The sequence below is a fragment of the Equus asinus genome, chromosome 2 (genome assembly GCF_041296235.1).
Source record: "Equus asinus isolate D_3611 breed Donkey chromosome 2, EquAss-T2T_v2, whole genome shotgun sequence".
NCBI classification, from domain to species: Eukaryota; Metazoa; Chordata; class Mammalia; order Perissodactyla; family Equidae; genus Equus; species Equus asinus.
In genome coordinates this window covers 16,412,435-16,437,178 of record NC_091791.1, presented here as the reverse complement: position 1 = coordinate 16,437,178, position 24,744 = coordinate 16,412,435, and the positions used below count along the sequence as shown (strand labels likewise).

At 36.0% G+C, this 24,744-nt stretch overlaps 1 protein-coding gene across 2 annotated transcripts in view; it reads left to right on the top strand.

Moving 5' to 3' along the window:
- The window catches only part of ATRNL1 (attractin like 1), a 737,371-nt gene that overhangs the window by 516,644 nt on the left and 195,983 nt on the right, over window positions 1–24,744 (top strand). For both annotated transcript variants that reach the window (XM_014849275.3, XM_070482616.1), the window contains exon 27: window positions 6,037–6,144. In XM_014849275.3, coding sequence (XP_014704761.2) covers window positions 6,037–6,144 — 108 coding nt within the window. The remainder of the gene's footprint in view (window positions 1–6,036; window positions 6,145–24,744) is intronic.

Here is a 24,744-nt window from a genome sequence, read left to right as displayed (position 1 = left end):
ACAGGTTGAAGAATTCTGGCCTAAAACATCTGTGAGGTCCCTTCTGGGTCTAAAACTATGAGGACTATGTCTTGGTCATATCAATTATATGCTCAGTGTTATCCAAATGACAACAAAGACCCTTATTTGTGGGAATTATTTAATCCTTATCTTGGCCTTTTATGGATGAGTATTCATTTTAATTTGTTTGAGTTATAATGTATTTACTTTGAATTATGACGTATAATTTTTATGCATATTTACACATGCACTTTCACACATACACTGACCTGCACGTGTAATGTTTATGTATATATATAAACTGATATGCTCTATTAGCATTTTAGAGGAAATATTGAACTTTATATTTTGGAAGATTTAAAAACATTCTCCATTCTTCTTCTCTTCTTCCTCTATCCAGTGGCAGGCTTGATGATGGTGAAGGTAGGTTTTGTTTTTGGCACATTACTGCTCAAACAACAGCCCTGCATGCTTGAGCAGCCTACCTGGAATATCTGCTATGGCCATTTGACAACTGAGGATATTTTGCTTTCAAATAGTGAAGAAAAACTGAATAAATTTAGGGTTTTGTGGAATTTTCTGATTGATGAAATCCCTTCTGGGTAGTCACTGGAGTTTATTTTGCAAGTTAGTAGAAAAATTGCAAAAATACCAAGTGGCAAAAAATTTCAAAAATTATCAGAAGTCCGTATTTTCAGTAAACTCAGTGACTACCTGGCAGAAAGCTACAAGAAATTTTTTTTTTATGTAAACAACACTATTTTTTTTTTTTAAACTAGGAATAACCTAGGAAAATGCATTTTTTTTTTAAAGACTTTATTTTTTCCTTTTTCTCCCCAAAGCCCCCCGGTACATAGTTGTGTATTCTTCGTTGTGGGTTCCTCTAGTTGTGGCATGTGGGACGCTGCCTCAGCGTGGTCTGACGAGCAGTGCCATGTCCGCGCCCAGGATTCGAACCGTCGAAACACTGGACCGCCTGCAGCGGAGCGCGCGAACTTAACCACTCGGCCACGGGGCCAGCCCCTAAACAACACTATTTTAAGAATAACATAGTCCCAGTAGGTCAAATATTGTAGAGGCCTAGAAAAGAGTAATTGAAGTAACCTGAACAAAGATGTGCCAAACCACTCCCATAGGTACTAACATCACTGTCCATGGAAACCAGCCGCAGACTGGAAGACTCCCGAGATCCTGAATAAGGGTTGAGGCTTGTGCCTTGCAGATTTAGTTATAAAAAATGGTAGAATTTCATGCTTTCCTAATTCAATGATACAAAATGATATTGCCCCTTCTCTTTATTTCCCTCACACCTTCCTAACACTGAAAGAACAAAATTGATTGTTTGCTTATATTACTCTATGTTAAATGTGTGTGTGCTAATGACAGAAATACTTTTTCATGAAATGTTGCTTAATCTCTAATTCAAACACTTCGTACATTTTAGTATGTAAGCTCAAGAGGAATGACTAAATCATTTTGATTCCTCCTTTTATTCCTTTCCAAAATCTTAAGGTGGTAATTGCTATTAAAAATATGAATGCATTATGATAACTTTATGGCAGTTTTTTCATAATCTTTGCAGTATTGCAATAAGGTAGATGAAAAGCAATATGAAACAATGGTGATTTGTTGGGTCTCCAAAATTGCTCCATTCGAAAAAAATAAATATCCACTTTGCAGGATAAGATAAATTCTAGAATATCAGAGGAAAAATACTGTTAAAGGCTTACTCATAATTAAAGTTAGTTTTATCATAACTTGCCTTCACTCACATTCAGATGCTATAGATTTTTATACTTTAAGTCACTCATTCATCAAGTACTGTTCACAACAAAGTGCTGTGGGGAATAAAAAACAAATAAAAATAGACTTTTGCCTTAAAAAAGATTTCAGAAAAGCATGAAGATATAAAGAGATAATGCCATAGTAATATAATAGATAATTCATAGATGAGATGATCACTTCAAATTTGGTGTGGAGTAGAAGGACATTTGGAGGTCAGGGAGAAGGTTGGATAGAGGCTAGACACAGGAGGAAGACAACTGGTGATCCTTAGTTACTGTTTTGTTTTGTATGTGTGTTGTTAAGGATTATTATCCTAAAATCTACTAGAGAGTTGTAGCCCTTGGGGTGGTTGGCAAGGTGGCTGGTATGAACTTTGGAGAATGATACAATATTTGAAGAAGTATTGAGAGGAAGAATTATCATATCTACATTTGATAGAATCAATGACTATTCCTGGTTGCCACATTAAACTTGGATTGTCATATTATTTTTAATTTCATGGTTTGTTTTGTGAGAGACTTTGAATAATAAAAGTTATTACAGACAACAAACATGATAGTAAGAACATCTCTTTAATTTTTAAATTTTCTCCACAACAATGTTTGCGGCAGCATGATTATAATCTATGGTATTATCATCAATTTGTTCTTTTGGCTTTATCTTTCTGCTGAATAATTGGCAATAGCAGATTAGTTATAAAACAGATCATCTGTTATATGGCTTCTTATCCATGTACAAAATGTTAAACTTCATCTTATATAAAAATCACGACAAAATAAATAAATTAATTCTCAAAAGTTCTTAAGGAAATACTCTCTATTTCCTGCTAATTTTTAGGTTGAGTTTTTATCATTCTTAGTCACAAACGGCAGAAAGCATTTCCAAATATAAATTCATTTTACCACAATCATGACATTTTCCAACTGTCTCATAAATTTGCAACATTTGTTAAAAGGGAGACTAGTGGAGCAGAATGTGTCACTAATGCTGAAGAAAATGGGCCTGTGATAATTAGTGTACCACCTTCCAAGACAAAATTAGTGCTTGAAATTTAACGTGATAATTGTGTACCCATGGACAGTTCCTGAGTGCTCCCAATGCACCAGCGCCTGTGCTGAGTGGTCCAAGCGCATGGTCTCGTTCGTCTCAACCTTATGATATTATTGTTATTCCCATTTTATACAGAGAAAGAGTAAGCCTTAGAAGAGTCTGTATAATTTGAATATGGTCCACTAGGTAATTGGTGGAGAAGCTGGGATTCAAAACATGTCCTCTGAGGTATAGTTGTAGGTGCGGGTGCTGTTAACAGCCCGACTTTAGAGATGAGAAGAATTGAGGCTAGAGAGGTCTAAATAATTTGGTTAAGCTCAGAGGGCTAATAAGTGGAAAAACTGATATTTGAACACAGGCTCTCTAACTCCAGAGTTTAGGTATGTTGCTTGTCAGTATTTATACTAAATTTTGACAGAATGTAAGGTGTAAGAATGTCGTTTATACCTCGTTTGTCTTGACATAGGAGACAAAATTTGGGAAGTAGTGCATATAGATGTTACCGGCAAGAGGGAGGGTAATTGTTAAGGATGTGGCTGAGAGCCAGAAGTTAGTAGCAAAGGGAATCTCACTTTATTCCATTTTATTATTTTAGGGCCATCACATCAAAGCAAGAGTGTTTCAGGAGAAAGTGATTTACCCCTCCTAAGGCTCACAGACAGAACATTTGCGCTAGTTTCCCAAAGTTGGTAACTCAGTATGTCAGCCAGAGTCCTCAAACTAGTCCTATGCTAAGTGGCCTGGAGCAAGTTCATTTGGCCTATTTCCTATTTATATCCTTCACTGTACACTGTCTTGTGCCCTAATTATTTTTATTTTACCGTGTCTTGTCTGATAAACTATAGTGTTACGGTCTTGGAAAAGAACAATGTTTTTCTTCTTTGCAGAGAATACTGTAGTAAGCATTCAATTCTTGAAAAGTGATGGAAATTCAAGGCTCAGAAGACAAACTGGAACTTTTTAAAATATTTTTGTGTTCTACTAATAAATTTTTTTAAATGAGAAAACGTGTCAGACAGTCACTGATTTTTCTTTATTATGAGTGTTGAGAGTCACAATAATACATTCTATTCCAGAGAAATCTATTCTTTGTCAAAGATAGTGAATTTGAAATATTTCTACATTAACATTATAATTTTGGTATTGAGTATTCATTAATTATATTTTGTAGACCTTTTACTTTTAGGTGTAGAGAAAAGGTAAGATGAGGAAACAGAAGCTGTTCATTTTGCTAAAAATCATATAATTATATGAGATGCCATTTGTAAGCTGAGGAGAGTAAGTACAAATGCAGAAACTTTTTAATACAAATGTTAGAAAATTATGTTCAAACCCAAGGTAGAATTTACAGTTTTCTCAAAGCTATTTGTACATTACTATAGGAAAGGTAGTTTGTGTGTGTGTGTTGTTGTATGTGTATGTTTTTACAAGAGACAAAGAGTGTGGTGCCTTCTACATTTAGTATCCCTTGGCATTTGAAATAACATTATATTTGCATTTTGCATATACAAAATACAGATCAATTGCCCACTCCTATGGAGAGAGGCACAAACTAGATTCTGTTTGCCAGCAGCTGTATTTTTAATAACATAATTTTGAGTTTATATTAAAGCTAATAATTTGGTGGTTTAGATCGCACTTACTTTTTACTTTAAATAGGTTTTTTAGTATGTCTTCCTTACTTTTTTTTTTTAAAGATTTTATTTTTTTCCTTTTTCTCCCCAAAGCCCCCCGGTACGTAGTTGTATATTCTTCGTTGTGGGTCCTTCTAGTTGTGGCAAGTGGGACGCTACCTCAGCGTGGTTTGATGAGCAGTGCCATGTCCGTGCCCAGGATTCGAACCAATGAAACACTGGGCCGCCAGCAGCGGAGCGCTCGAACCCAACCACTCGGCCACCGGGCCAGCCCCTGTCTTCCTTACTTTTAAAAATATATATTTTAAGAACTTAAACTAATACTCAGTAATAGTATTATTTCTATCCCATATTGGCATGTGGATGTTCTCTTTTTAATAATAACAAAGCAAGGCCTTAAATTATATTATAGATGCTTATTTCATGAACACTGTCACTGCTGTGTCACAAATATTAAAACGAAAATATTAAATAAACTGCCATCAGGTGTTGGCTTGGGTTCCTTCATCATCTGAAAGAGGATTTTACGAATGATGCCTCACGGTGCTACATACATTTACATTCAAAGACCAGTTGTTAACGTTTTAAGTTAAGGCCAGTGAATCTTTAAAACTCTCTGTGAATAATGAAGCCATTCATTGTGTTCAAGGATTTTGCCTTTCTTCAATGATATGATTTTCTTCTCATTTGAGAGTATTTAATTGCATCGCTCATCCACTTTTAATATTTAATAATAATTTTATTAGCTGTATAGAATGAGAAGGGCAAGATTTGCAATATCTAGTGCTGGTCATCAATCTTTTCTTATCATGACTTAATGAATATTATAATTACAGGAGAGGCAGAAATATAAACTCGATTGGTAGTTGGTTGGGACTTGCTAGTTTATTGGTTTTAGCTTGGAAAAAGCCCAGAAGAGGCACAAGGAGAAAGAAAAAAATAACTGGAGGTGCCCTGGCACAAAATTTTTGCAATCTACCAGTCATTCCTCATTTTAAATAATGAACACATATCCTTTGAATGAAGTTATAAACACTGCCAGTAACAATTCCTGCTGGGTCCATAGCGATAGACAGGGGATCTTGATGACTTACAGACTTAATCTTGGCAGGTATATGTTCCTTTAATCTCTATTAATGCATTTTGACAACTTTTCATTATCTTTTCTTAAACATTTTTACTGTTATTGGCTTTCAGCTAAGACAAAAGCATGAGTTATTTTGAATGGAAAAACTTGGCGTAGCCATCATCGTAATAGCACTTTTTACTTAAGTAGCACCTCTCACCTGAAGTTATTAAAGTGCTTTTGAGTACATTTCATCAGGCTTGTGGGATGGAGGTCAGGGAAAAATTCTTTGTAGGCACCATAACGTTTAAAGCCTCTATGGAAATATAACCCAGGCCATGGGGAGAAAACAATTTTCATTTTTACTGATTTAGATATGGATGTGTGTATTAGATGATTCCTAAAATGTGAGTGCCATTTGTTCAAAATGGAACCCGATATTGTTGAATTTAATGTGTTTTTAAACCTATTCTAAAACAAATCATTTTTAACCCCCTCCAGCAACTGCTTCGAGAACGACAGCAGATGGCCAGCCGTCCCTTTGCTTCTGTTGATGTAGCACTGGAAGTAGGAGCCGAACAAACAGACTTTCTGCGAGGGCCGTTAGAGGTAGGAACAGTGGTGCTGAAAGGGGACCACTGTGATTTGCATATTTATATTGCTTCTCTAATCTGCGTCTGCTCGCGAAGCCAAAGAGAGTCTGATTATCTAGAGTTGACAATGTAGAGTCAGCTACATATGTTATGCCACTTTTAAGGCACATAGTTTTAATAGTATGACATGAGCTGTAACAAAAGTCACTGGAGAGTCTATTAGCCTAGGCAAGAGTGACAGACTGCTCACCTGGCAGCCTTTCCCTGGCAGATAGGAGCTGAAGGAATTTAAAATGTAGGTATGCTGGAAGAAACAAAGCACCTATATTTAGTCCTTGGATTGCCCAGTGTCCCTTAGTTAACAGTTCACATCTTTATTAACAAAGTTGACTATAAAAGATGGGAGAAGAGTTGCATTTAAAAATTTTCTTTTTATTGAGGTAACATTGATTTGTAACATTGTATAAATTTGAGGTGTACGCCATTATATTTTGCTTTCTGTATAGCCTACGTTGTGTTCCCCACCAAAAATCTAGTTGCCATCCATCACCTTACACATGTGCCCCTTTACCCCTTTCTCCCGCATAACCACCAATCTGTTCTCTGTATCTATGTATTTGTTTGTTTACCTTCCAGATTTTACTTACATAGTTTCATTTTTGAATGTTGAGAAGTGTAGAATATAGTGAATATTTTTATATGTGGTTAATTGTTGTATTAGTATATTCTTTCATTGCAAATGTAGAAATAGAGTATGGTGAAACAGAAATCATTATGTGCAAGTAAATGTGATGTTAGAATCCTGAAATAATGCGTGGAATGATTTTGAAAATGATAACCCCCAAAGAGAAAAAATTCACAGATTATGATTGAGGACTAATGAAGCATTTTGAGGCATAGTAATTTAATTGTTAGTTTATTATTTTTTGATTTATATATTGTGAGATTATACATAAGTAGGAAGATTAAGAAAGACTGTAGAGTTGAAATATTTTACTCTTTAACATGCCCTGATATGACTAATTTCATGTTGCTATTTTCAGATTTTGCTTTTCCTCAAGGAAAGCAAGAAATATATAAATAGACTCCTTCAAAAACCTAGGTACAAATATAATTGATTCTATCAATAGGATTTTTGATTATTTTGGAAAAAGTGAAACTAAATCAGACCTCATGGATGCTATACAAAGGATGAGTTTTGTTTTGGTTTTTTTTGAGGAAGATTAGCCCTGAGCTAACATCCACCACCAATCCTCCTCTTTTGTGAGGAGGAAGACAGGCCCTGAGCTAACATCCCTGCCCATCTTCCTCTACTTGATACATGAGATGCCTACCACAGCATGGCTTGACAAGCAGTGTGTGGGTCCACACCGTGGATCTGAACAGGCGAACCCGGCTGCCGAAGCAGAACGTGCAAACTTAACCGCTGCGCCACCAGGCCAGCCCCCAAGGGGTCAGTTGTCAAAGGATGTTTCCCTATGAACTCTCTTAGCTTTTGTTCTTGATTTTTTACTCCTCTAGATCACAGGTTGCCAGGGACACTTAGAACATTGGGAAGTTTATGTGTATATCTTCCATTACTTGGGGAAAAATTAGAAGAGAGAATAATTAAATGAAAGTTACAGTAAGTGCTCTAATTTCATTTTGGCTCCTGGTTTCAAATAACTTTAGGACAAAACCTTTAACAAATGGAAAACCTAGACCATTTGAATCCAACTTCTTTTTTCTCCTCATCTGTCTGAAACATTCTCACACTCTGCTAAAACTCAAGTAAGAAGAGAAAAATGAATATAAACAAGACATACATAGGCCAAGAAGGAAAAAGACAATCAAAGAACTAGAAAACTAAAACTTAAGGAGCAGATGTAATTAACATATATGTGTCGCCACAGTTTGTCTGTTGCTGCTTAATACTGTTCAAGAATGTCCTGTTAGGTGTATTTATGTTCATAATCATTCTATTTCTTCGTTTTACTTTTTCCAAATTTTTCCTTCTTTATCACTGTGATGTTTTTTAATCTTAAATTTTGTTTTGTAGAGTTTAAAATTTTCCACCTCTACTTTCTTTTAGTTCCTATTTGCCTGGTAGTCTTTCTTTTATTTTTATTAGTGCGTGTATGTGAGGAAGATTGGCCCTGGACTAACATCTGCTGCCAATCATCCTCTTTTTTGCTGAGGAAGATTGTCACTGAGCTAACATCCATGCCCGTCTTCCTCTATTTTGTGTGGGAGGCTGCCTTAGTGTGGCTTCACAAGCGGTGCTCATCCACACTCGGGATCCAAACCTGCGAACCCCAGGTACCCAAAGCAGACTGCGGCCCCTCTTTTATTTTTTTATTTACAACTTCTCTGAATCCTTTTGTTTCACACGTGTCCCTTGTAGAAAAGACTGTTAGCTTTTCATTTTTCCACTCACTCTGTGAGTCTGTCTTTTGATTGGTAAGTTTAACCTGCTTCCCTTGGCAATAATTACTGTTCTACCAAGGCTTATATTAGCTGCTCCATTGTGTGTGTGCTCTTGCTGTTGTTACTAGCCTCGCTTCTTTTAGATTCTATTGCCCAGCTGCTTCTGGATAAATTGATTTTCTTCTGCTAAACTGAATGTTGCATTTTCTGTTTCTATGTTTCTAATAGTTACCTTACTTATCAAGATTCATAGTGATGGTTTTTTTCTCCTGTCAATGTCTAAAGCTTATTAATACATATTCCTGCTCTGCCTATCTCAAACCAAATTAATACCTTAGTATGCTCTCAACTCCCTCTGTTCCTCCCACCCTCTGTTAATAGTGCCTGGAATTTTTTATCCAGATATTATGGATGTACTTTTTTTCTTTATTATGGCATATTTAAATAACAATGAACTTTCGTTACTCCCCTTTTTGTATCTAATTGCTTGCTCATGCATTTCTTTGATTTTTCACTAACATAAATCCTCTAAGATATTTTTCAAAGGGAAATTTCATGGGTCATACTCTGTGAGATCTTAAATGCCTACCAATGCCTTTATTTTGTCCTCATATGTAAATAACAGTTTAATGAGATATAAAATTCAGTTTCAAAGTTCTCTTCTTCAAAAATTTAAAAATAATCGTTCCAGTGTCTTAAGTCTGATACCAGTTTGATTCTTTGTCCTTTTTAAATGATCTCCATCTTCTTCTTGGAATCTTTCAGAATAGTCTCTCATTTCTCAGTCTTATTAAATTTCTTTCTAATATGTATATATCCTCTGATTTGGCAGTCTATGCACACTTCAAATCTGCAGCCCTATAACTGTGTAATTCGGGATAATCTTTGGTTACTGTTTCTTTAAATATGTCTTATTCTGTTCTCTCTCCTTCTGGAATTCCTATTAGATACTCTTGACACTTCTTTTCTCATCTATATTTCTTAACGTTTCTCTCATTATTTCCACTTTCTATCTCTTCCTGATGCCTCTGGGAACATTCCTCTACCTGGCATTCCAGTACACTGATTTTTTCTGAGAGTGTATCCTTTCTGCTATTTAACCTGTTCATTAACTTCATTTCAACAATTATGTATTTTGTTGTTAGTACCTGCAACTGGTTTTTCTTCATAACTGCTGGTGGATACTTCATATTTCTAATACCCTCCCTTATTTTTCTGAAACCATTTATTATATTTAATTTAAATACTGTTCCATGTCTTCCATGATATTTTACTTACTTTGGTATAGTTTCTTTTTTTGTTTCTTTCATGGTGCTTACACGCTTGAGAAGTCTCCTTTATTTTTTTCTATGTACACATATTTTATTGTACTTATCAATATCTACTTAGGAAGAAAGATAAAATTCTTGCCTATAGATTGTACTCTTACAGGTAATTTAGTGGTGGGAGGTGAGGAAGCTGCCCATAGTATATAATCTTGCCTCACACACTTCAGCTTATTTGCCATAGGTGTCCCTTTTCCACAGAGAACTTTCTAGTACCTCCTTCCCAAGATTCTTATCAGATGGTAGCCTCCCTCTGATGTAAATGCCAGGTCAGCAGTTAGGTAGGGAGAAGTGATTGCTTAGGGGTTGTCTGGCTGCGGGATTCCTCACCCCTCCCTAGTTCTAGAGCTGCTCTATCAATAGTGTGCAGCCTTGGGCTGCCACTGGGCTAGTTGTACTGCTTTCCTGCCCCCAGCAAGCAGCGTAGGCATCAGTCCATCCAGGACAATGTGGACTCTGGCCCTCTGCTAGTGCAGGCCCCTCTACTCCTTACAAGAGCCCTAACCACTTCCCATCTTTCTAAGTGTTTCCTCAAGATTTTGTATGAATTGCTGAGTATGTTCTGAGAGTCGTCTCAGAGTTATCTCTATGTTTGAAGTCAGGGAACAGAAAAAGTGACTCATTCTGGGTTGTCATTTGTTTGGCTGCTGGACTCTATGTACAAGTTCTTTGTATTCCATAAAGCATTATGTTAATGTTGGTATTCTTATTATTTTTCTCACTTTTCTTATTCCTCAGTTATATGAATGACTGGTGTGCCTCTACTTCTTTTGTACCACTTGTGTTCAGAAACTTAAATTCAAAATGTCAAAGAATAAAACTACTTATCTGAATACTCTCCTTTAGAAAGCCCTTTTTATCTGGGAATCAATTTCTACTTATTAATGTACAATATTGTTGGGTTTTTTTGGAAAGAGCTTTATTAAAATGTAGTTAAAATGTAATTCATATACCATACAATTCACCTACTTAAATTGTACAATTTGATGGTCTTCAGTACATGCGGAGTTGTGTAACCATCACCAAAATCAATTTTAGAACATTCTCATCATCCCAAAAGAAACCCCATGCCCTTTAGTGGTCTCTCCCCCTCTTTTTCCCCCAACCCTCTCTCTCAGCCCTAGGCAAGCGCTAATCTACTTTTTGTCATTATAGATTCATGTATTCTATATTTTAATTCCATTTCATATAAATAGGATCATACAATATGTGGTTTTTTGTGACTGGCTTCTTTCACTTACCATAATGTTTTCAAGGTTCATCCATGTTGTGGCATATGTCAGTCCTTCATTTCTTTTTATTGCCAATATTATTCTATTGTATGGATATAGCACTTTTTGTTTATACATTCATCAGTTGATGGACATCTGGGTTGTTTCCACTCTATGGATATTCTGAAAAATGTTACTATGAATATTCACAAGTTTCTGGGTGGGCACATGTTTTCATTTCTTTTGGGTGTGTAACTAAGAATGGAATTGTTGGGTCATACGGTAATTTTTCATTACTCTTTGAAGGGACTTTCTTTTCGCATTGAAGGATCTTGGGACCTTGTTGAAAATCAATTGGCCATAAATTTGAGGATTTATTTCCTGATTCTCAATACTTTCCATTGGTCTATAGGTCTATCATATGACAGTACCACACTATCTTGATTACTGTAGTTTTGTAGTAAGTTTTAGACTTGGAAAATGTGAGTTCTCTGATCTTTTTGAAGATTGTTTTGGCTCTTCTGGATCCCTTGAATTTCCACATGAATTTTAGGATAAGTTTGTCAATTTCTGCAAAGAAATTATTTAGAATTAATTAGAAAGTATTTCTGTTGAATCTGTAGATCAATTTGGGGGAATATATAGTATTTTAACATTCACTTTAATAAGGTGGTAGTTTTGTTAATCGAGTACCTTCATGCTCCATCCTCAAAATTCTAAATTCAGCATCAGAATTCTTTCATCTTGGTACATAATTGTGATTTCTGATATTTAAAATTCCATATAGCCGTATATTTTCAGTGATCTCAAGTAAATCAACACCTCAGACATTTTTTAAAATTCAAGTTGAAAATATTATTGTTTGGTGGATTCTTTTAGACCTTTGTTTACTTCTTCCTATAAAAATTAAATATCAAGAGTAAATTTCAGCAGCTAACTATGAATTTCTTCCTTTGACATACTTTAGAAAATAACAGAGGTAGAAGCAGAATGTTTAAAATTATATTTTATTTTCTCCTTTGCTAATCATTTTGTAGTAGTAATTCTAGAAAGTAGAGGTTATCTATCTGATACATATACATATATATGTGAGATTTATTTTCCTTTGTTAGAGTATACTGGTGGCTGGTCCAGCTCTCTTTTATATATATATATATATATATATAAAATATTATGATGTGCTTTATTGATTTGCTTACACAATGTATTTTTGAAGCCTAGGTCTATTCTGAAATCACGTTAAGGATTTTATTTAAACCTAGAAATCAAAGTAATTTTAAAGTTCCTCTGCTGGATTTTTAAAAAAATTCAGTGTTTAAATTCAACACAAAGCCATGGGTTAGCTGGCTACTACTGTTCTGTAAATATTCACTGAGTATTCATAATGTGGTAAGTTAAGGAATGAATTTCTTTTAAATTAAATTTGACTCTTATGTGCCACTCTGAGTTCCACTTCTGTACAGTCATGGGGAGAATATAAGGTGCCATATGAAATGAATTACCTTTGAAACATCTATAGGTAATTGTCTACTACTGTACACCAAAGTGTCCTATTCTATGAAGTAGATGTGTTTCTTAAAATTTTTATGTGTAAGTTAATTATATTTTTTAATGAATGAGGAGTATTGAATTTTTCTAGGACCTTTCTGTAAAGCTGTAGGTGTAAAATACTTATTGAGTGAAAAAAATATATAGAGTATGAATAATTACCCCTAAATTATCTATTAGCAAGTCTGAATCATTGTATTTTCCTATATTTTAGTGACAAATTAAAAGCATTATTAAAATTTAATAAATGCACTTAGAAGGTGAATTTACATACAAACAATTTTTGGTTGATTTTAAGCTTATCTTAAAAGAGGGTTTTTTTTGCAGTGATGTGCAGCACATAGTATATATGTGTCATTTTTCTTCCACCAAGCAGTAACATGATAATTTATGGTCATTGTTCAACAGCTCTTTATAGAATGTTTCCTATGTGTCAGGCACTGTTGTAAGAGCTTGAGAAACATCAGGGAACACAACAAAGAACCCTGTCCTTGTGGAGTTTCTATTCTGGCAGGAGAAAGTAAGTTATTTAATATGTTAGAGGGTGGTTAAATGCAGCAGAAAAAGAAGAAATAAAGCAGGATGAGGGTTTTGGGAGTGCTTTGTGGATGTCGGGGAGAGTGTGCCATGTTGAATAGGGTGGTTGTCAGGGTGACCTCGTTGAGAAGGTGGAGATTTGAGCAAGTCTTGAAAGAGGGAAAGGAGTAAACCAGACATCAGATTCCCAGTGAAAAAGTGTCCCAGGCTAAGGAGTAGCTAGGGCAGAGGCCTAAGGAGGGGCATGCCTGGCAAGTTCATGCAACAGCAAGCATGGGGTGTGGGAGTAGGAAGATGATATAGGACCTTGTAGACCATTTCAAAGATTTTGACATCCGATTCTGAGTGAAGACGAGAGCCAATTGCAAGGATATTTGGGGGTTTTTTGAGGAAGATTAGCCCTGAGCTACCATCTGCCACCAATCCTCCTCTTTTTGCTGAGGAAGACTGGCCCTGAGCTAACATCCATATCCATCTCCCTCTGCTTTATATGTGGGATGCCTGCCACAGCATGGCTTGCCAAGCCATGCATAGGTTTGCGCCTGGGATCCACACCATTGAACCCCAGGCCACTGAAGCAGAACGTGCAAACTTAACCGCCATGCCACTGGGCTTGGCCCCGATTGCAAGGTTTTGAGCGAAGACAACACAATCTGACTGTTTTAAAAGGGATCGCTCTGCCTTTTAGTTTGAGAATAGTTTGAAGGGAGATATATTCATATGGTTCCTTGAGAAGCAGACACAGACAAGGAATTTCTTCATTTGGGGCTGAAGAATATGCTGGTAAGGAAGTGGAGCCATGAGAAAGGAAATGAAAGCCAGCCAGTACCACTACAGACAACTAAAGCTTAATCCACTTGGGGAAACTGTGGGAGTCAGGATAAAACACATGTCAGCCATGGAAGCCATGGAAGCCAGGGGCAACAGAGCTGAGTATTTATCCTTGACTCCCTTCAGTCACTGGGTGAGGGCCGCTTCCTAGGAGGCAAGAGAAAGCCTGCAGGCAAAGAAATGCAAACTTTGGCATTGGAAGTCAGCTGGGAAACTGACCTGGTAACTGAGGGGTGGTGGAAATCAACCTACAGTTTCTGCCACTAGGAGCAAGGATAGAAGCAGAAAGACTTGTTAGGAGGCTACTGGAGGAGTCCAGGCAAGAAAGGTTGGTGGCAAGACCAGGGTGATAGCAGTACAAGTGATCAGAAGTGTTCGGATTCTGGACTATGTTTTTAAGGTTATTTTGAGTATAATGTTCTCATTTTGAAAGTCTTCCCAGTGATTTTATGATTGTAGGGTCCAAACAGAAAGATAGGAAATGATTTTCTCTCTTTAACGGCACTATAATAGCTCTAGAACTTCTGCTGCTATTGTGTTTATTCATTGAGATGCATAATAGTCGCATTCTCTGCTAGTATGTCTTCTCAAACAACAAAATGCATACTGTTCCTGAGTAACTGAGAGAAACCATAGGAAACTGAGACGAAAGCACCCAGTGCCCCTTAAGTGACTTAGGTTGGCTAGCCTTGTTAGATCTGGTGTCACACCAGAAGTATTGCATACAATTTGATCACAAACAATTTATAGCCCTTTGGGTTGAAATGATGATGATGCTAAACATGTACATTCCCTATTTGTGGTTTTCTGGGGGGAGTAGTGGTGGGAAGGCAGGCGTGAGGGAGTTAGCAGTTTTATAAACTTATATGAGTCTTTAGTGTCATTGGCAATTTTTTCTGGGATATTATTCTTTGTTTCTACTTTTGTTTCTAATTACTTTTTAGCCAACTAGTCTTACCCTGCTACTGAATACTGCTAATACTGAAAAATTGGAAAGCACTTTAATGGCCAAGAATAAAGGGTTTGTCAGTTAATTTATTATATGTTACGCAAAGGTATATACATTGTGATCTAATTTTTTTTCCTAAAGATTGACACCTGAGCTAACTATTGTCAATCTTTTTTTTTTTTTTAATTCTTCTCCCCAAAGTCCCCCAGTACATAGTTGTATGTGCTAGTTGTGAGTGCCTCTGGTTGTGCATATGTGGGATGCTGCCTCAGCATGGCCTGATGAGCAGTGCCATATCCGTGCCTAGGATCCGAACCAGTGAAACCCTGGGCCGCTGAAGTGGAGGGCACGAACTTAACCACTTGGCCATAGGGCTGGCCCCCCAAAGAAGAAAATATGTGATCTAATTTTTGATAAACATAGAAAAGGATCTGGTCTAAAAAGTTTTTAAAAATAGTTGTATCTAGGTGGGTTGTATATATGGGTTATTCTTTTTGCATATCTTTAGTGGCATGCACTGCTTTTTTTTAAACAAGGAAAAAATAACTAACAATAAAGTGAAAGTATAAAATGTGGGTTATTTTTTCCCAATTTTTAGACACTTACATTGACTCTGCATATGTTAGGGGTTTGAAATTTTGCCAGTTATTCAAAATGAATGTTTCTAATTATTATTTCTGTTTTAGGGAACAAAAACTCTTATGCATGTTTTACATATTCTGGACTGCTCTGTTACCTTTTAACCCACCATAATTAATTTATCCACATTTCAATTTTTGAAAATGTAGATGACCATTGGGGTATATTCTGCAAGATTAGTACTTAGGTGGTCATTAAGCATGTACTACAGAGAGCTTTCCAGACAGTAGAAGTGAGGATTTATATACCAAGGTAAGCATCTTGATCTTCCTAGGTCATGGAAACAATTGAAACGTTTAAATTGAGTTTAGGAAATTGTTTTTCAGAATTTATATACGTACACTATCTCCATCTCATTTGAGCCTTAGGTCAATCTTATAAATAGGCAAAGCAGATTTTTTTTCCTATTTGCTATTGAGGAAACTGAGGCTCTGCAAGAGCAAGACCTTTGTTCAAGATCACAAATTCAGCCACTAGTAGAGCAAGAACCAGGGCTGAAGCTCAGATTAGCTCAAGAATTTCTCTCTCACATTATGCTTTAAACATACTGATTTTAGTTCAAATTGAGAATATATCTTAGGCTGTAATGTGTCTGTGGAATATTTTTCCTGGTAAAGCTATTTGTAAGTATAGAGTTACATGTAATAGTCCTTGATTCCAGGTGCTCAAATAGTCATGAATAATTGAGGCAGTTCACCTGAGTGCGTTATGTAAGAAACCTCTCACCCAAGGTCACAGGCACACGGTTCCAGTCTAAGCCGGACACAGGGAGCAGCTCTCATGCTAAGAGCATTGCTGGCTTTGCTCCCAGAGAAGCATGAGCCCAGTTCTCTGCTCTTGGGCGCAGCCAGTGGCCCCCTGGCATTTCGTTCCTGGCCTGCCATCTTCATGGACAGTAGTTCCAGTGTTTGGCTTGAGCAGCTTATTTACTTTTCCCTGGGATTCTTATTTTTCGGAGTGGTATAGCTGTCTTATGATATTTGATATTTTAACTACTTTATCAAAATTTACCATTAATATTCTGACTATATAAATAATAAATCCTCATTGTAGTAAAAAAAAATGCAGAAATAATCAAAATAAAAAATTAAAATCTTTCGTAATCTCCTTATCCATAAATGTCCACTACCAGAACTTTTATTTCCTTCCAGTAACATTTCCCTTTTCTGTAGACGTATTTTTACAAAATTGAAAGTATATTTTATATGTGATTTTACATTCTGTTTTTATTGCTGTTTGATTTTTAAATGCCATATTAATTATTTTGTAGTCTAACATAATTTATTTGCCTGTTTTATTTTTGATTAGCATGCTTCTAATTTCACACTATTATAGATAAGTCTATAATTAATTTTTGTACATAACTCTTGATCCTAACCTATAAAAGAAAAATTGCTGGATCAAAAATTATGACCTTTTATGGATCTTGAGATATATTGCTTATTTACTTTCCAGATATGTCCCTATTCATACTATCTTTAGCAAAGCTGAGAATTCCTATTTTCCTGCATCCTTGTCAAAAATTATTTTTAAAGCATTTTAAAAACAATTTTGTTAATTTGATACATAAATGTTATCATCTCTTAATCAGATGTTTTATTACTTGTGAAATTGAATACTTCATATTGCCTTTAACCATTTGCATTTGTCCTAGTTCATTTTATTGATCATTATTCCTTTGTCTTCTATTTTTTTTAAAGATTTTATTTTTTTCCTTTTTCTCCCCAAAGCCCCCCAGTACATAGTTGTATATTCTTCCTTGTGGGTCCTTCTAGTTGTGGCATGTGGGACACTGCCTCAGCGTGGCTTGATGAGCAGTGCTATGTCTGCGCCCGGGATTCGAACCAAGGAAACATTGGGCCGCCTGCAGCCGATCGTGCGAACTTAACCACTTGGCCACAGGGCCAGCCCCTGTCTTCTTCTATTTTAATGGCATTTATTGATAGTAATTCTATTACAAGAAATTCTTTATTAGTTACACAAAATTTGAAAATGATAGAATAGCTTATTCAATATCTTTCTTCATCTTTCTATTGGAACACTCTACTTCTTATTTATGAATCAAATATATTAAACATTCATAAAATATCAGTTACAGATTTTTTCGCTCCAAATATTGCTATTAAAATTTTGTATTTTCTCTATGAATCAGACTGTCTTAGTAATATTTTCAGACATTACCCTTGCTTTCTATTTATCCTGAATTTTCTAGTATTTTCCCTCTTTGCTGGCCTTCTTTTGAATTGAAGATTTTTTAAAAAATCAATATTCCCTTTTTTTTGCAACTGATTTTCCTGTGACACACTCTATTCCTCCTCTTTTAGTGATTACTCTTAAAATTTTGACATGACATTAAGTCTGAAATTAATGAACATTTCTGTCTCTTTCCAAACAGTAGAAGAACTTAAAAGCTACTTAAATCTTGTTTCCAATTACGTGTCATAGTTATCTTTTCTGTAGTTCTGTGAGCTTTCTCACCCCTGAATTAAACATTATTTTGTTATTGTTGTTTTAAATGATCAATGTGTTTAAATTTACTTACATATTCGGTATTTTCTTTGCTCACTGTTCTTTGCAGTCAGAGCTTCCTTCTGAAATGTTTCCACCTTCCTATTATTTATCTTTAGAAGTTCCTTTCATGCATGTCTGTTGATAATAAACCCTCTTAGTCAGCTTGCTGCTCACTGCTTCCCTCTTCAGTTTCTCTCAATGCCTTGGAGAAACATTTTTAAAATACTCTTTCTCGAGCATCTAGTTATTTTGCAGTGGGAGGGCCATATTCAAACATTTTGTTTATATGAAAATTGTCCTGGCTTTTGGCTTCCATTGTTGCAACTGAGAAATCTTCTGACAGTATAATTGTCATTCCTTTGTAGCTTATCTGTCTTTTCTTTCCAATGGCTCTTAAAATCTCTTTGTCTTTGGTGTTCTACAGTTTTACCATGATTTCCCTAAACATAAATTTATTTGTATTTATCCTGCTTGACATATTTTGTGTTTCTTATGTCTAAAGATTCGAGTAGTAGGTTCCTTCTAAAAATTCTCAGTTATTATCCTTTTGAATTTTCCTCTCCTCCATTTTCTCTATTCTCCTAAGATTCTAATTAGATGCATGTTGAACTTTTTCACCCTATCTTCAAAATCTCTTAACCTCTCAGTTGTGTCTCCCTTCTCCTTCTCTCTCCGTATTTCTTCTGGCTTATTTCTTCAGAGCCTTGTTCCAGTTCACTAATTTTTTGTTCAGTAGTGTATAATATGCTTTCTACCCTATCCATTGGATAGCTTCCAACACATAGTTTTTTCATTTTTGAAGTTCTATTTGGTTCTTTTCCAAATCTGCTTAGCAGTTTTTTTTGAAAGTCTCTTCTTCCTTGTGTGTTTGGTGATTTTGTGAGCTCTTATTTGTTTGATCTTATGTGCCATTTTCTAATGGCCTGAATAAAGAGTGCTTTCCTCTAAAGAGGATTGCTTCTGCCGGAAACCAGGGGCCTCATTCTTTAAGCACTTCTTCCAGGGTCCCTGGCATAGTGCGAGGATCTGAAACTCAGCTTTCTTACTTTTCTCATCTCTTGTCTTCAGGCCAGCTCTGCTTTCATCTTTGCTTGCTGTTCTCTGCTCGCCTTTCCAATTTTAGCTGGTTGCCCTGGAACATTCCCTTACAGCTTGCAATCTCAGCATTGCATTAAAAAATATTAAAAGTTTGGTTATTTTGTAGTGGGAGGACCCTACTTAAAGCATAGTTTTTCTTCTATAGCAGCTCTGTTTTACTAGGCACAGGTTCTCTTTGTTTGGGTTGCTGTTCTTCCTCTTCGTATTGGCTTGTTATTTTCATTGTCCCTACTTTGAGACTCCAGCTTTGGCAACCTCTGAGAGGGTGGGAGACAACTGCTGGGGGAGAGGTCTCTCTACTTGTTACTGGACTGGTGGTATAGAAATAGTAAAGCCACCAATTCCCCATTGACCTTCCTGTGCTCCGTAAGGCTCAGGAACAGGGAGGACTCAGGCCAGTGATTATGCTTTTTTTTTAGCTCTTGGGGGCCAGAGAGTCCAAGGACACTCTTTTAGGGACTATATTAATCTTCCTCTGGGTGTTTATAGATATCTCTAGACCAAGCTCCTGTAAAATCCTTACCCTGGGCTTTGATGCTGGTTTCTAGGCACATTCCCAGTTCAAAGAGGGCAGCGTTAGTCATGAGTTCCCTCAGCCAGAACTTCTACAAGACCCAGGTCCTATGGCACATAGTTATCCATGGGCCCAGGAGACAGAGAAGGTGAATTTCCTTCTCTCTACTGTGAAAGAAACTGTGTTAAGGTCACATCTTCTCATATTCCTCATAATAAATGCTTTAAAAGATAAAGACTTTCTTATTTTAGGAAAATTATTTAGAACAAATAGATTTTTATGGGCACGTATTTGATTCTTGAAGTAAAGAAGAATCTGGATTCCCAGTTGCATTTTAGAATTTTCTTCATCTTTCTCTTAAAATTATGAAATATCTTTCTTCACCAAGACCATTTAGCAGACAACATTTTAAAAATTTTTCTTAGAAATATAAGATTTGGAATTAGTACAGATTTATCATGAATTTCATGATTGAATAGAGCATGAATTAAGAGTTAAAGATGATTCTTCAGAATTAACATGATGTGAACAGAACCTGTTGAAGTGTTATGAGTATAACATGTTACTTAAATTATCGGAATCTACATGGTCCTAAATTAATATAATCAGAAGTCATAAAATGTTTAAGCATGAGAAAAGTGATCTGTTTATATCTTTAAATAACTTTATAAATGCTCTCGATTAACTGTACTTATAAGTAAAACACTGCTGGCATCTTTCATTCAGAATTCAGTAAGTTCAAAGCTAAAGTATATATTTGTAATTTTTATGCACTTTCAAAATTAAAGTTTTATAAATGGAAGTTTTCCTTGAGCTATTAAAACTTTATGTTGTCTTCTCTTAAATCATTTAAATGGATATAAACTATGATGGAGAAGAATATAAAGATGAAAATAAACAACAACAATGAAAAGATAACCCGGTTTCACCTTATAGTGACTGATATGATAAACAGAAACATTTGCAAATACAAAAGGCTTGTAACCCTGATCACCTGTGTTCATATTGGGTGTCATTCAGCACAACAATACACTACTTAAGGAACAGTCATATCACATTTGGACCAATGCTATCATGAGCTAGTTTTCATACAGCAGTCTTGCAAGTAAGAAGTGGCTATGTAAAGTAGGGCTATAATATCACTTATTGGAAAGTCGTAAATACAGTTTAACAATTCTTGGGGTCAGTGTTCCAAAAAAGATTGAATTTCCAACTCCACCGCCCATCCTTCACCTACACTCAGATAAAACAAATAATATATTGGACTCATCAAAAAAAATTTGTGCTCAACAGAATGGGCAGATTATGTCTGCTGCAACTGAAAACACACAGATTGTATTTCACAAGTGGTGAAACACAGTAGGGTATTTTTGAGCACTATCAAACACTTTTAACACTCATCCCTTGTATATATGCTAAAAATATTAATGTTTAATATAGTGATATAAAACTAGTATTAATATCTTAACACTTTTTACTCAGTAACAACAATGAAAAGCTAGTTGTAATATTTTTGGCTTCTTTTTCTAACTTTTTGGATTGTCTTGAAGCATTTGTTGTGTGTCTGGTAGTGTGCAATAGTTAGTTTCTGATTATTGTTTAAATATTTTATTAGGCCATAGTTTCCTATGGCAGTTTCTATCACGCTAAATTTATGTTTCTGTTTAATATTTTTTTTGCTTACATTTCATGTAAAGTCAGTTACTGATTTAACTTATATTTCCCCTTTTTTTCCGTTACATACTTAGTAGATCATCTGATCAGGTTTATATCCTCAATGGAATAACTGTAAGAATTCTATAAAATGCTGTTAAATCAAATAAAAATCTTATAAAGTAAAATCCCAGATATTAGAAATGTAGTGCTAGATATTTTATATGTAGAATCTAAGAAACCAATAATCTTATGCTTTAGATAAGTAAACATTTTCGTATGTTCTTACACTATGCTTTCTTAGAAAATAAAATAGCAACTAGGTCAAAATTTAGGGTGTTAAATCTGAAAATTTACCACAAGTCTTAATATACATTTTCCTTTTAATCAAGGGTCATAGTTCTATACTTTTCATACTAGACACCTTTGTTCATATTTATACCTTATAATTTTATTCATATTTACTGTAACATCTTTTAATTTTTGGTTCATGAAGAAAGGCTCTTGATTAACCCTTAATGTCATATAAAAATAGGGCAGACTAAGTATCATAGAGGTAAAGTTTGTGTGCAATTTTTCATGGAAAAGGAGTCGTTGTTTCTTAAGGCCTTTCTCATCCCCAATACATCTTAGGAACAAGAGCAAAAATAACCCAATTTCATTTTTCCATATTTCATAATGGAAAGCCTGTCTCAGAAAGAAACTCTATATACTGTGAAAACTTGGTTTAACAAATATTTTCCAAACTGTATGTGCAAATCAGTACAGGAGATGGATATGAAAAAGACGTTGTCTCTACCTTCTGGAAACTTACAGACTAATAGGAGAGATAAGACATATAAAATATCTCTAATAAAAAATATAATGTGATTAATGCCAAAAGGACAATAAACACAAAGAAGAGGGAAAAAAAGAATTTGAAACTCAAGATATTGCTGAATGTTTCAAGAAACACTATAGTGGAAGATCTTGGCCTTTAAAGATAAATAAAATGTCAATAGGTAGAGGTGGGAGTAGAGTTGAAATGGAGGAAAAGTAGAGATATGCCAAGTCGAAGGAGCAAAATGAGCAAAATACAGAGACAGAAAAGAGTGTTGTATGTGTGTGAAACTGTAAGAAGGTAGGATTAGCTGAAGGAGGAAGGAATTATGGGGATCAAGGTAAAAGATGTAGGGGTTTATTATGGAAGTAGATTTTTAAAATATTTTGGTGAGGAAGATTATCCCTGAGCTAACATCTGTGCCAGTCTTCTATTTTGTAGATGGGACACTGCCACAGTGTGGCTTGATGAGTGATATGTAGGTCTGCACCTGGGATCCAAACTGCAAAACCCAGGCCACCAATGTGGAGTGTGCAAACTTAATCACTATGGCACTGGGCTGGCCCCTGCAAGCCAATTTTAACAAGATGCCAAGGATCATGCAGAAGATTTTTAAGCAGAAGAATTTTATGATTGATTTTAGAAAAATTATATTGGCAGCATTTTGTAACATCAATTGTTTTGAAGAATAAATTGAGATGGAGAAACAAGTTGGCAAGTTAGGCCCTGAACCAGTGACTGTCAAAATGTAAAGGAGTAAACGATTGAAAACTGTGAAGAGGTAGAACTTACAGAACTAAATCACTCACTGAATATGGAGATAGAGTCTGCGGCGAAGACTGGGAGGGATCAGAGAGCTGGGAGTTCTTCATACGTACTTGAAGTCATGGAAATGAGAAGAGAAAAGAGAATCACAGACAGAATCTAGGAAAGTTGCTACAATTAAAATGTTGGAGGCATATTGAAGGAAAGAAAGTATCAAATGACAGTCTGAGAAAGAAGCAAATTGAGACGGTTTAAGATGTTAGAATTAAGGAAAGGAGATATGACAAAAACAAGGAAGTGGCAAAAGATGTCATCCATTTCCTAAGAAATCAATGAAGATGAGAACTAAGGAGAGGAGATGGAATTTGGTAATAGTACAGTCACTAGTGACTTTTAAGGAAGGAGTTTCTATTACATGGCAGAAACTAGACATTAAGGGCTGGGTGGAAGATGAGAAGGTGGATGCAGCAAGGGTAGACTGCCATTTTGAAACTGATAATGTTGAAAGGAAGGAAGGAAATGAGAAGGTAGTTTAAGAAATTGGCAGGTTCAAGAGGACATTCCACTGGGAGAAGATATATTGAGGGAAAAAAATGAACATTAGGGGGCTGGCCAGGTGGCGCAGCAGTTGAGTTCGCACGTTCCAATTCGGCAGCCCGGGGTTCGCTGGTTCAGATCCTGGGGGTAGATATGGCACGGCTTGTCAGGCCATGCTGTGGCAGGCATCCCGCATATAAAGTGGAGGAAGATGGGCACAGATGTTGGCTCAGGGCCAGCCTTCCTCAACAAAAAGAGGAGAATTGGTGGCAGATGTTAGCTCAGGGCTAATCTTCCTCAAAAAGAAAAAAGAAAGAAAGAAAAGAAAAAATGAACATTAGGTGAAAGCAGAGAGAGGATCAAGGAAACAAGTATAAGGATTAATTTCAAAAAGATCAGAAAGGATGAGAAAATGATGAGTAAAGATTAAAGGGAATTTTGAGCAGTTCCATATGATAGGAGTTTACCTTTGATGATCTTATTTTTTATGGTAATGTTAGAAGTAAGGTCACCTGCAGAGAGTGAGCTGAGGGTGTAAGGTTGAAGCTTAAGAATAACAGAAGAGATGTAGCACACTTGTTGGAAAGGCCATGATAGTTGGTTAACAAAGAAAATTGGGGCTTGTCCAAGATTTCTCCTTCTGTTCTCTTCTCCATTTTCTACCAACCGCTGGGCCCTGTCGGTTCTACAATCTAAATATATCTTAAATGCATCACTTCCTTCCCACCACTACTCCTCTGATGGCAAGCACTCAAGATCTTTGTTCCCGGCCTTGTTATATTACCTTCCTTATTGGTCTCCCTGCCTCTACCTCCCTCCCTCTTCCAGGCTTTTTCCACATGGCTACCAAAGTAATCTTTCCAAGGTACAAATCTGCTCATATCACCCTGCTCAAAATTCCCCCATGACTTCTCATCTCTTATAGTAAAAATTCAAACTCCTCTTCTCTGATAATGTGCCATGTCCTACAGGGATCCAGTCCCTTCCTTCCTATCCAGTCATTTCTTCCCATGTCACCCCAAGAACCTGATCCCCACCCAACATCCCTGCCTCTATCTTTGTTTCTGTTGTTCCCTTGTCCTGGAAGAACTTGCCTGTCTGGTAGAATTCAACTAATTCTTCTAGCCTGCCAAAGGAAAAAAAAAAGAATGCATGAATGAAAACCATTGTCTTAAGGTGATAAAGAGAATTTCTGAGCAGTAATGAAAACCCGAAGGAATGTAGCGTGAATTGTAATGACCTTAAAGTGAAAAGTCAGAAGTGAGGAAAGCA